The 10,783-nt window shown below is 38.5% G+C and overlaps 5 protein-coding genes across 6 annotated transcripts; 3 read left to right on the top strand and 2 right to left on the bottom strand.

Annotated features, from left to right (window-relative positions):
* The first annotated feature begins 12 nt into the window (after positions 1–12).
* On the top strand, positions 13–3,669 carry LOC124199800 (peroxidase-like). The gene is made up of 16 exons (XM_046595753.1): positions 13–143; positions 203–358; positions 418–605; positions 668–938; positions 1,001–1,117; positions 1,180–1,274; positions 1,333–1,494; positions 1,560–1,753; positions 1,816–2,011; positions 2,076–2,273; positions 2,334–2,481; positions 2,546–2,708; positions 2,775–2,948; positions 3,008–3,206; positions 3,269–3,374; positions 3,440–3,669. Exons 1-16 carry the CDS (start codon positions 127–129, stop codon positions 3,510–3,512), a joined length of 2,457 nt encoding a protein of 818 aa, XP_046451709.1. The 5' UTR covers positions 13–126; the 3' UTR covers positions 3,513–3,669.
* On the bottom strand, positions 2,802–7,652 carry LOC124199803. Of its 2 annotated transcripts, XM_046595757.1 has the most exons (10): positions 7,507–7,652; positions 7,338–7,442; positions 7,046–7,189; positions 6,731–6,966; positions 6,534–6,656; positions 6,352–6,462; positions 6,155–6,282; positions 5,906–6,087; positions 5,539–5,841; positions 2,802–5,276 (listed from the first exon to the last, which is right to left on the bottom strand). In XM_046595757.1, the coding sequence occupies exons 1-9, from the start codon at positions 7,637–7,639 to the stop codon at positions 5,546–5,548; spliced, it is 1,458 nt and encodes a 485-aa protein (XP_046451713.1). In that variant the 5' UTR covers positions 7,640–7,652; the 3' UTR covers positions 2,802–5,276; positions 5,539–5,545. The 2 variants fall into 2 exon arrangements, with proteins under 2 accessions (XP_046451713.1, XP_046451712.1); XM_046595756.1 differs by lacking the exon at positions 2,802–5,276 and having other exon boundaries at positions 5,451–5,841.
* On the top strand, positions 4,687–5,575 carry LOC124199809 (cuticle protein 7-like). The gene is made up of 2 exons (XM_046595764.1): positions 4,687–4,785; positions 4,850–5,575. Exons 1-2 carry the CDS (start codon positions 4,774–4,776, stop codon positions 5,390–5,392), a joined length of 555 nt encoding a protein of 184 aa, XP_046451720.1. The 5' UTR covers positions 4,687–4,773; the 3' UTR covers positions 5,393–5,575.
* Positions 7,653–7,718: 66 nt separating the features above from the next.
* Positions 7,719–9,550, bottom strand: LOC124199805 (cathepsin O-like). The gene is made up of 8 exons (XM_046595760.1): positions 9,302–9,550; positions 8,983–9,230; positions 8,773–8,908; positions 8,562–8,713; positions 8,432–8,485; positions 8,233–8,371; positions 8,051–8,171; positions 7,719–7,987 (listed from the first exon to the last, which is right to left on the bottom strand). The coding sequence occupies exons 1-8, from the start codon at positions 9,485–9,487 to the stop codon at positions 7,944–7,946; spliced, it is 1,080 nt and encodes a 359-aa protein (XP_046451716.1). The 5' UTR covers positions 9,488–9,550; the 3' UTR covers positions 7,719–7,943.
* On the top strand, positions 9,518–10,778 carry LOC124199807 (ER membrane protein complex subunit 10-like). Its single transcript, XM_046595762.1, has 6 exons — positions 9,518–9,663; positions 9,845–10,000; positions 10,062–10,151; positions 10,212–10,390; positions 10,455–10,551; positions 10,622–10,778. Exons 1-6 carry the CDS (start codon positions 9,601–9,603, stop codon positions 10,694–10,696), a joined length of 660 nt encoding a protein of 219 aa, XP_046451718.1. The 5' UTR covers positions 9,518–9,600; the 3' UTR covers positions 10,697–10,778.
* The last annotated feature ends 5 nt before the right edge of the window (positions 10,779–10,783 follow it).

Below are 10,783 nucleotides of genomic sequence, written 5' to 3'. Positions count from 1 at the left end.
GAGTAAGGGTAACAAAAAAGCTTTGACGCAATATTGTGGCCTCAGGCTTCCCTTCAAAAGTATTATAATTTGATGTGAGCGCTCATTAAATTTTAGTCATTCAGCGAGAGGCTTCGCTGCAACATCATGCCTCTCTCACCTAGGTATTTAAAATTAAATGAATTAACTTTAATTAAATTAATTCTAAATTTTTTCTTATTAGATTAAATTCTTTCATGTGGCTGCCACTTTCGTGTTTATTCGTTCTCCTACCAGTAGTAACATGCCAATATCAATACTTCCAGTATAGTCCTGTTTATTCAACGCCATTAGTGTCCACTCGACCGGATCTTTCTTACGTATTCAACTATCCCCACAAGTAAGTTCACATTTGTCTTCAAGTCGATTTGTCTTTAATTCAATAACAATTGTGGACAGCGTGTTACGTACTCCCGGAGGGGAACCATGGTGTCCCGCCGCGTCTGCTAATCAGCCACCTTTGTTTCAATGCAAACCTGCCATTCGCTGTTCACCTTGGTTCATTGAATTGCTCTACAATCCTTGGTGGTGTACGGCAGCAGATGGAAGTTTCGGAGCTTGTTGTCCGGACATTCTCAAAACAACATGTAAGTTACCATGTCTAATCAGTGTGAATTAACAGTGCTAATGTTTAATATGTTCAACCCAGCTTCTGTCGCACGATTCCCCGAGTCGAGTAAGTTGACAGCCATGCCCAGAGACATTACCAAAGACGAGATGAGTCGTGCTGTAACGGTAGCTCGCCAGCACGTGGAAGAGATTAGCGCTTTTGAGTGGCATGCTTGGACTAACATGCTAGCTCCCTGGCAAAATTCTGCGGCCTACAGCTACAGTGCTACCACCTATGCCTCCCTCATAGGCCAGCAGGAAGGATGGAAAGGACTTCAATCGGTGGAAGCGTCAAGAAAGTTGGCCAATACGTAAGTTACTATTTTTCAATTGTTTCTGGGAAATTTGTCTAAAATTGTTTTTGAATTTTAAGGTTGAAACTGGAACCTAAATATGCCGGGTTCGCACTGCAACACTTGTGTGTTAAGGAGACGGCTCTTTCGTCCATTTGCCGTGCACAACCTGCTTGCAATGCATCTGCTCTGTACAGGTAAAAAGTGTTTCTGAATTAATTTGATACAGATGGGATAATGCTATTCTGAAATTACTTAGAACTTACGACGCTTCATGCAACAATCTTGCTTACCCCAACTGGGGTAGATCAAATTCGCCTTTGGAACGCATCTTACCTCCCCAATACGCAGATGGTGAATTTCATTATTTGATTTATTCAAGAGTTTACTTATTGTGCAAATTGTTTTAAAGGTATTTGGGCGCCCCGTGAATGGCCGGGACTACCTCCAGTTGACACGGTCAGCCGCATCGTTCAAGACATCGACTATCCCGACAATCAACTGACGATTACTGTGATGCACTGGGGCCAACTTGTTGCTCACGATATTACTCACGTTCCTACTTTCCGTACATGTAAGCTAATTCATTTTCTCTGCTCTTGTTAAGCGAAGACTTAATTAATTTTCTGTTCTTAAAAGTGAACAATTCGGCGATTCAGTGTTGCACAGGTGATGGAAAGTACTTGTCACCCGAGCGAACTCACCCACTTTGCTTCCCCATCGACGTGGACCACGATAACGAATTCTACAGTCAATTTGGCGTTAGCTGTCACGATTTCGTCCGCTCTGTCGTCGCTCCTCGGGAAGATTGCAAATTCGGTTATGCCGACCAGGTACCGTAGCTCGCTTTTTCCCTAATAACGTCATTCATTACTTTACTTGATTATGCAATTAGCTCAACCAAAATACGGCCTATCTGGACGCTTCCGTCATTTACGGCTCGACTGAAAAAGTTGCCCGATCTCTGCGGGAGTATGCGGGTGGACGGATGCGCGTTACCGTCATCGGTGGAGACTATGTTGTTCTACCAGTCGATCCCGATCGGAAAGATTGTATTTCCGACGAATACGGAAGCCAATGCTTCGTCGCAGGTACGCATTCTAAAATAAATACTGGTTGGTTTAATTATGGCTAATTCGTTCGCTAAACAATCAGGTGATCAACGAGTGAACCAGTACACTGGCCTAACAGTCTTGCACATAATTTGGCTTCGTTTGCATAACAAGTATGCTAACCAGCTGGCTTTGATTAACCCCCAATGGGATGATGAACAACTTTACCAGGAGACCAAGAAAATCGTCTCAGCATTGGTTCAACACATCACTTACAACGAATATCTGCCCTCTGTTTTGGGTAGGATTAAACCAAATTTTTTAGTTGATAAATCTTCCATTTCAAATTTTTGTTTTGTAGGACCCAATTTAATGGAAGAATACGGTCTACTCCCTCTCTCGACTGGTTACACTTACACATACGATCCCGCCGTCAAGGCTCAAATAACAAACGAGTTTGCTACTGCTGCATTCCGTTACGGACATTCTCTCATTCGCAACTATAACGAGTAAAACAAGGCGAAAGTGGAGTGGAATGTAGGTGTCAACTAACGTATTTCTTTGCTATTATAGACTTTGGTTAGATGATACCTATTCCCACTACGGCGGCGAATTGTATCTGAAAGACTGGTTTAACAATCCTAAAGTGCTGTTCGATCCTGTCATTTTCAACGCGCTTCTCCGACATTTTATTACCGGGACTGCCCAGAACTTTGATGAGAACGTCGCCGATGCTGTAAGTTCTACAAATTCTATTTTGTCCGACTAACTTTGGATGAAGTTTGCATCCTTTTTTATTTAGGTACATCATTACCTTTTCAAATCACCATATCAAAGCTGGGGTTTGGATTTAATCGGTGCAAACTTGTGGCGTGGAAGGGATCACGGAATTGCTGGTTATAACTTCTACTTGGAAGCTTGCGGAAGCAAACGAGCCGCTAATTTTGACGAACTGCTAGCTTTCATGCGTCCTACGGTAAATTTCGCTGAACGTGGTTTAACAGATAAAGGTAATTAATAAATTCGAATTTGCAGGTGGTGGAGAAGATCAAATACTTGTACAAAAGCGTCGACGACGTGGACTTGTTTGTTGGTGTACTCGGGGAATGGTCTATTAAGGGCGGAATAGTCGGCCCAGTAACTTCGTGCATCATGGCTGATCAATTTGCTAGGCTAAAGGACGGTGATCGGTTCTTCTACGAAAATGGAAAACAACCGCATTCGTTTACTCCAGGTTCTAACTCTCCTAATCTTAAAATTTTCCTCGTGTAATTTACTATTTTTGCGCAATGATAGGTCAACTGGATTCTATTCGGTCTATGAGTTTGGCCAGGGTAATGTGCGACACATCTGATACTGTCGACTGGATGACTCACAACGTGTTTTGGACTCCATCCCCAATGTATAACTGATTGTCAAGTTAACTTTTATTCAATAAATTTAAGCTGAGAATTTTAATCCAAATAGGAATCCATGGCTGCCTTGTTATGGAAAGGATATTCCTCGCCTGGATTTGAACTTATGGAAATCTTCCTACTGAACACGTATTTGCTTTATTTTGATTCTATTAAAGAAATTTTGTTTTTAACTGCCCACATTCCATTGAATGTTTGTTATACCTACTGGTAGTGGTGGTCACAACTGTTGTATTACTGAAAATTGTGTCTTAATTTATTAAATTATTGGGGTATTATTTACTTGATTTCTATTTCATTAGCTTTATGAAAAATTGAAGTAAATTCTTTGTGGTTCAACTTAAATGACAGTCGTCTAGACTTTGTATCCGTACCTACGCAACGCTACGGATAGGGTGCAATTCCACCAAAATACTATGGTCAGTAACGCCCTTTTGCGGTAGCACGCTTCGATTTCCGTGTAAAGTGAAAACTATGGTGCATGTAAATTCTCGCATTATCCTATGGCCACGTATGAATGAAGCAGAAATGTAACCCTTTCACTTCTTTCATAATGCGCAATCTTTTTGATCGATGTTTCCTTGCACGGACCAGTCTATTAATCCCCTTCCTAAAACAACTCCGGAAGGAGAGTGCCAAGAATGCGCAACACAATTAAAGGTTACGTAAATTTTTCGAAATTTACATCAAAAGTGACGCATTGGAGGTTGGACTTTTAAATAACGTTGGGTTCTAAATGGACTTTTAATAATTTTTGAACTTAAATTTTCAGAAAAGCTATCAGTTTAATGTGTTCTAATGCCATATGTCTGCTTCAAATATGAATCTAATTCGAATATCCAGTACAAATCTTCTATTAATTCAGGGGAAAATTAAATTATATCGTTAAATCAGAAAAGGTCCCTTTTGCTACGAAGGCTACTTTGCAGGTACGTAACTACTAAGATTTAATTGGGAACGTGAAGCAGTGACACAATAATTTCATGACCCCCTACAGGAGAATGTTGACAGAATTTGTATCGAGTTTCTATGTACTATAGTGTTGATTATTCCATGTCAGCAATTTCAAAACAAATGACAAATGCAGGAAGAAAGCTGTTTAAGGAAATCTAACCACGCAAATTGCCTCAAACAAAACGAGAGGTGAAGCCGGAGGAATTGATTGCCAGCGGTAAGAGGTGAGAATATGTTTTTCCCTATCGACGAGCTTGAAGCGACTTGTGATCGTCAAGTTCTATGGCCTTTCAAGCTTTCATGTATGCTTAACTTGCGAAACAAATTTACTACCCAATCACGAAAACTCCGGACCTATAAAACCTAGTACAATGCACAGTGAGCCATCAGTCTACTATTCCTTCTAGTTCCATCAACAGCACTTCAGCCACGATGAATTCCTTTGTAAGTTGTTAAAAACGAGAAAAATGATAGAAATCAAATTAATTTCCCATTTTAATGAACTTAGATTACTGCCATTATCTTATTCGCATACGTCGTCCTGGAAACTTCTACAAAACCTACATACAACAGAGACGTGCCCTACGCCCCTTGCACGGTTCCAAACAGTAAAACCTGTTTCATCAGCACGGCCTACACCCCTTTATCTGTGCAATATTACTCTCGGAATGAAAACGGGAAAAATGTCTTTGGATACGCTTATCTGGGACAGGCTGCCTACAATGTTCGGAATGCAAACGGATTTCAGATTGGAAGTTGGGCTTACATGAATCCGGAAGGGAGGGAGATCAACGTTGCATACGTATCCGATTCCAAAGGGTACCGTGTTATGTCAAACGATTTGCCGATTGCTCCTACTGAAACTCCCGAAGTTGTCGCTCTTCGAGCCAGACATATGGCCGCTCACGCTGCTCTCAAAACTAAAGTTGCTAAGCCTGAAGAAGAAGATAATCACGATAAAACGGATCCTGAAGACGAAGACTTAGCTAAGGAAATTAACGCTGCACAGATGGAATTTATGAAAGTTTTCCGTGAAATTCAAGCATTTTAAAATCGAAAATTTCAGTTTTTAACCTTGTACCTGTGGGCATATCGTATAAACACATTCATTTCCCATCTATAAAATTGCTTCATATTTTAAAATCGGTGTTATCACAAAGTATCCGAAATCAATAAACACAAATGAAAAGAACATACTTAGAAATCAAATGCTGCCAGTTGAGATGAAACGGAATGCAAGAATAGATGTTGAACTGCCACATGAGATAGAAATGAGGCACTGATCAGCGTCTAGTCGCAGATATATTTCGGGGTTATCAAATTTAGCTATTCGAATTTTGCGATCCAATTCGATCCTCCTCAGCCGCTTTCCACTTTTCGAATCCACGAGATCGAGAGTTAATTTTAAGTAAGGATTGCGTTCATTCACTTGACGAGCGTAAAGCACTCCCAAAAGGTTGAGATCGTCTTCATAGTCCCAAGTTAATTGAGTCGTTTCATCTATGTAGACAAGTTAATCCTAATTAGTCCCACATAAAATATTTTCTTATTAGTGGGAAATTACCGTCGTCGCTTGTATGGGAATAAACAGATGAGCGGGCAGGTTTCTTGACTGTACGCCCGGTTCTTGTGGTTGTAGTAGTAGAAACGTTGTCAATTGACCCACTTTCGTCAATATCATCAAGTGCATGAAGACTCCCAGGAACGAGCGATGGCGTCCCATCTTTATTGATTATGTTAAATAACCTAAAAAATAATTTTCTTAATTAACGATGAATATAAAATTGAAGTATTATTTCTTAGTATAATGTACCGTAGGGTTCCGTTATCAGTGAAGATCAACCGAGGAGATGCGTCAGGATGAAAACCAATATAAGGGTCAAACGAATCTGGTTTCCCTTCGATTGAACATAGCGCTCTCCCGTCTTCTAAGTTCTGAATCTGTGAAAAAATGGTCAAGTAATCTCATTTCTATTGTAAATGCTTCAATTATTTAAAAGCAAAACTTACAAAAAATGAGTTCATATGCGTCGCCTTTATTAAATAGTAAGGAGTCGTGCCAATTAACATAACGTGGTTGAAGGTGTGAATTTCAAAAAGTACAGGAGAAGCGGAAAATTCCTGAGAAATGTTAAACACATCAATTTTTAAAATTCACAAATGAAGTATAAAATTTTATTATTTTTTTTTACTTGCTGTTGACAAACTGTGGGAAGGCTGTAGACTTTGACTTTGTTATATTTGTGCAAGGTTAAAAGCAATCCTTGATTAATTTCAGCTCCAGTGATTGAGGCCCCAAAAGTAGACTTTTGAATCTAAATATTTATGGTGTGCAAATAGTCCAAATTGTATAGGCTACTGGTGATTAATGAAGAACTTTTACAAATACCTGTAAGGTTTGTTGAAACTTCAGGCGAGGATAATATTCATACAGAGCAAAGACCACCAAAGTATTTGCTTTGGGATTCTTCACTGAAGAAACAGCTAATGTGTTGGTTTCATCATCAACGGCAAGCTCGGAAAACCGATAACCTTCAGGAAGAGTTACAAAATCAACAACTCCACTTTCAGGAGTGAGTAAATGCAGTTTCCTTGCAGTGATATAGTATAATCCTGTTTTGTAACCTGGATGAAAAATATTTATTAACATATTATTATTTTAAATAATATTGAATTACATATTTACTGAATATATAATATTTACCATCTTTATGAGGAATATGGCTTGAAGAATTAAGAAACACAGGACTTATTCCATAACTGCGATCCTTCCATTCTTCATTGTCAGAGATTTTATGTTTCAGAAACGGTATTCTATCATGTCCATTCAAATTGTAAATTTTCAAGGCTGCATCACAGAAATTTGATATTAATAATAAAGAAATAATAAAACAAGATGTTAGGATGACACACATTGTTGGAAACCAAAGGCATGTAGGTCTCCAGTGATCATATTTTTACGTTTAAAAGGCCATACAGCATGCACAATAACTTACTGTTTGATGAAGAGACATCCTTAATTATAAGATAACCATCACTGTAAATGATTCTTCTGCAGCTTTTGGCGCCCTGGAAAGTTTTAATTTCCTTCAGAGCAAATCCTGAACAGAGAATGGTTAGGCATGTGATAAGTCCCTGTTATTTGTATGCAAAACAATAACTCACCTTCTTTCCAGGTAATGAGAGATTTCAGGATTTTCCAGTTTAGATTCTTCAAGATATTGGTGGATAAAGTATGTTGCCGTTGCAAAATAAAGTTTAACGGAAGACGGTTTTTTTGTCGGTGACTACTTTGCATTTTGAATGGTTCTAATCAGTAGGCCATGCGGCCATATGGATAAACAAAAGAGAGGCCATCTAACGGCTTTTCTTGAAACATGATTTTAGCGCGCAGCGCGAATTTTATTAGAACGGAAGTCAACCGGGTCCGATGCATAAACAAGGGTAGAAAATACATGCAGAACATTCAATAGTTTTTAACAAGTGTAGAAAATATGAAATGTTAGTATTTATCATTCATCTATTTTAGACTAGAGAATTATTGGATGAGAATTAATGGGCGGTAGATGAGCTACTGAGTTTCAATAAAACTGGAGTAAATTTTACACAACAATAACGTCAAGCGCAGAAACCTCGCGAGCGATTCCTGTAAATTATTGAATAGAACATCTAATATGAGTAGACACAATTTATTCGCCAGTTCACTTACCGCAAAGATTCTTTCCCGTGGCTATTTGGAGATAGCCTTGATTGCCAAAATCAACACCCCAAGAGTTTCTTACGATGTAATAAGGAATCGGACCTCTGGTATCGTAACCCACAATTTGCACCTTCAGTTATTACACATAAACGTTAGTTAGAAATTTGTAAAATTTATGATTATTTATTTACAGCGTGATTAGTGTGATCTCGGCAATGGTACTGTATGATTCCACCCAAGTAGTCTTGCCAAGTGACCGCATCTACGGCTGCTGTAACTGGTCCATGAAAAGCAAGAATGTGTTTCAATTGTTCTTCATTGTCAACTAAACTGAGATAACAAAAATAAGTAAAAATATGGTAATGTAGAAATGGTTGAAGTAAAAGTTACTTGTAACAGGTAAAGTTGGATGCTAAACGTACTCCGCCTGATGACGTAGAACCTCTGTGAATAAAATATTATTTAACAAAACGAAAAAAATTAAAAAATGATATTTTCCAAAAAAATTAAAGTGACCTACTCAAAAACTGTTCTGCAACGTTGATCTTTTAGAGTCAATGGATACTGTTTTTCCTCCAATAAGGACACATTGGATGCTGACATCCAGGTTAAGGCAGTGCAAGTATCACCTCCAATACAACCCTTATTTCCATTTCTGGCACAGTCAATAACCTTTAGGTGAATTTTCAATTGAGCTAAGAGTTCATGCAACATCAATTGAAACTTTATACTTGTTGTGTGCTTAATTCATTCAGTTCCCCAGTTGCAATTGCATGCATACTTTCAACAGTCTGAACAGTACTAAAAGCCCAGCAAGCTCCACAGCTATGCTGATTTTTCACTGCAGTCACAACATTCTTTTCTCTCCTTAATATAGTTAAAAGGAATATTACAAAAGAATAATTTGCTAATAAATTCTTTTCCTAAGTAGAGAGCCTTACCAATCAACATAACTAGGGAGTGGTTTGAAATTCTTTTGGGCATTGGGAATTTCCCTTTTTCTTCTATTTCTGTTGACATGATTCAGGTTAGATCCTATCACACATGACAATGAGCTGGGTTTATGTCTGAGCAACATCTCTTGAAATTCATTAGCATCAAGATCTGAGAACTTGGTAATGCCAAAAGATGCATGACCATTATTCTGATTATGTTTCATATTGAATTCTTTTGCTCTGCTGTGGCTAGCCTAATTAGAAACAAGTGTACAGGTATAACAAAGGATTTTTAAGACAATGGAGTAAGAAACCATATAAATACCTTGAAGTATGACAAGCGCCTTCCGTACTCTACCGGATCCCTTCCATAGCTTTTATTATGTTTTTCAATGAACTGTTTAAACTCTTGTTCCATAGAATCTGGTTGATCAATTCTTATGGGAATACCCAAGAAACACAGTGAAAACAATCCGAGGGCACAAATGACATTCTTAAAAGTCGCGGCCATCCCTACCGAAATTGAAAAATGTTCTGGCAAGCAGCCGAAATATCGATCGAGGGTAAACAACGAATGAAGAAACGGTCAGGTCCGTACTAAACAGTATCTTCTCCTGTCATAAAATGGCTCGTCAATCGGTCGTCGAATATCTTCTCGCTTTCTGTTTATTAATTACAGGATCACTGGTGAGTTGATAAGCATGTGAAAATGAACTTTTTATTTTTCTGGTGGTGATTGTTTATGATGCAAAATATTTTTAGCCGAGCTTAAAATTACGAAATAGCAGCTGCAGTCGGTGTTTTGCCGGTGCTGTCTAATCTACGAGTAATTTTTCATTAATTTTCAACTTTCATTGGTCTTAATTAGGCTGAATTGGAAACTGATGCCTCGTCTGTTATCTATCTTTCACACTCCCTTGGTTCTCGAGCACTTGAATCAAGGGGTCAAATTAATGTAAAAAGTCTCAAATCTGGATCTGTCAATATTCAGCAAGATTCATCATATGATTGGAAAGACTACAGGGTAATGCAATTAAAAATAATATTTAGCTCTAATATATGGAAATTCTCATGGAATTTTACAGGAAGCAGCAGAAGCAAATGATTTCTATCATTTAGAAGCCCTAGTAAAATACAATGGGATTGAAAGGACATTTCTCACATCCACAAAAGCTGTAGGAATTTGTATTAATTTCATTTGATTACGTCTAATTGGGAAATCTATCATTTTGCAGTGTCTTCTATTTGAGTCTCAACTAGCAGATATCATCACTATCCACGTGGATTTGTTAGGGAATATTTATGGTGTTTCTGTGGCTACGCCTCATAATCAGCAGTGTGCAGGCGATGCACCTGATTTTGATCCAACTTTCAACACCACAGTTCTGATCTCTTACATGGAGCATGGGCCAATGTATACACAATGCCTCCATAATTCTACTCCACCAGAGAACTTTATCACTTGTTTTCTCTTTCAGACCTGATGTTGCCATGTTTGTTCAGAAAGTTGAGCAGGAAAAAGTAGCTAAAGAGCGTGGTGAAACAAAGGACAACCGTTCGTTCATCGCCAAATATGTAAGTTCATTTTAATAAAGCCGCCAGGAGCATAATACCTTTAAAATCTAATACGGTTTTCCCTTTACAGTGGATGTACATTGTGCCACTCGTCCTCGTCTTTATGATGTCAGGAGCCAGTAACCCAGAACAACCCGCCCGTTGATGAGTATAGTTTTTAATATAAACATCGTAACCTCAAAACTCACAGCCATTTCAGTCAATATAAAAATATTTGGAAAAAGGAACATGA

This window comes from Daphnia pulex, chromosome 8, assembly GCF_021134715.1.
Source record: "Daphnia pulex isolate KAP4 chromosome 8, ASM2113471v1".
Classification (NCBI taxonomy): Eukaryota; Metazoa; Arthropoda; class Branchiopoda; order Diplostraca; family Daphniidae; genus Daphnia; species Daphnia pulex.
The sequence above is the reverse complement of the archived record's forward strand: the minus strand, read 5'-3'. Positions and strand labels throughout refer to the sequence as shown.

Bases quoted from the DNA above. Each gene is read 5' to 3' on its own strand.
- LOC124199805 (XM_046595760.1), bottom strand. From the start codon at position 9,487: ATGGCCGCGACTTTTAAGAATGTCATTTGTGCCCTCGGATTGTTTTCA. The intron at 8,909-8,982 runs GTAAGGCTCTCT...AACTATATTAAG, and splicing joins CTCCCTAGTTATGTTGATTG to GAGAGAAAAGAATGTTGTGA. The intron at 8,172-8,232 runs GTAAATAAATAA...TAATAACTGAAG, and splicing joins GAGATCACACTAATCACGCT to GTGCAAATTGTGGGTTACGA.
- LOC124199803 (XM_046595757.1), bottom strand. From the start codon at position 7,639: ATGCAAAGTAGTCACCGACAAAAAAACCGTCTTCCGTTAAACTTTATT. The intron at 7,443-7,506 runs GTGAGTTATTGT...TTCTCTGTTCAG, and splicing joins TCTCATTACCTGGAAAGAAG to GATTTGCTCTGAAGGAAATT. The intron at 6,657-6,730 runs GTATTTGTAAAA...ATAAATATTTAG, and splicing joins AGTTTCAACAAACCTTACAG to ATTCAAAAGTCTACTTTTGG.
- LOC124199807 (XM_046595762.1), top strand. From the start codon at position 9,601: ATGGCTCGTCAATCGGTCGTCGAATATCTTCTCGCTTTCTGTTTATTA. The intron at 10,001-10,061 runs GTAATGCAATTA...GGAATTTTACAG, and splicing joins ATGATTGGAAAGACTACAGG to GAAGCAGCAGAAGCAAATGA. The intron at 10,391-10,454 runs GTATACACAATG...TTTCTCTTTCAG, and splicing joins TACATGGAGCATGGGCCAAT to ACCTGATGTTGCCATGTTTG.
- LOC124199800 (XM_046595753.1), top strand. The intron at 359-417 runs GTAAGTTCACAT...AATTGTGGACAG, and splicing joins GTATTCAACTATCCCCACAA to CGTGTTACGTACTCCCGGAG. The intron at 1,118-1,179 runs GTAAAAAGTGTT...GAAATTACTTAG, and splicing joins AATGCATCTGCTCTGTACAG to AACTTACGACGCTTCATGCA.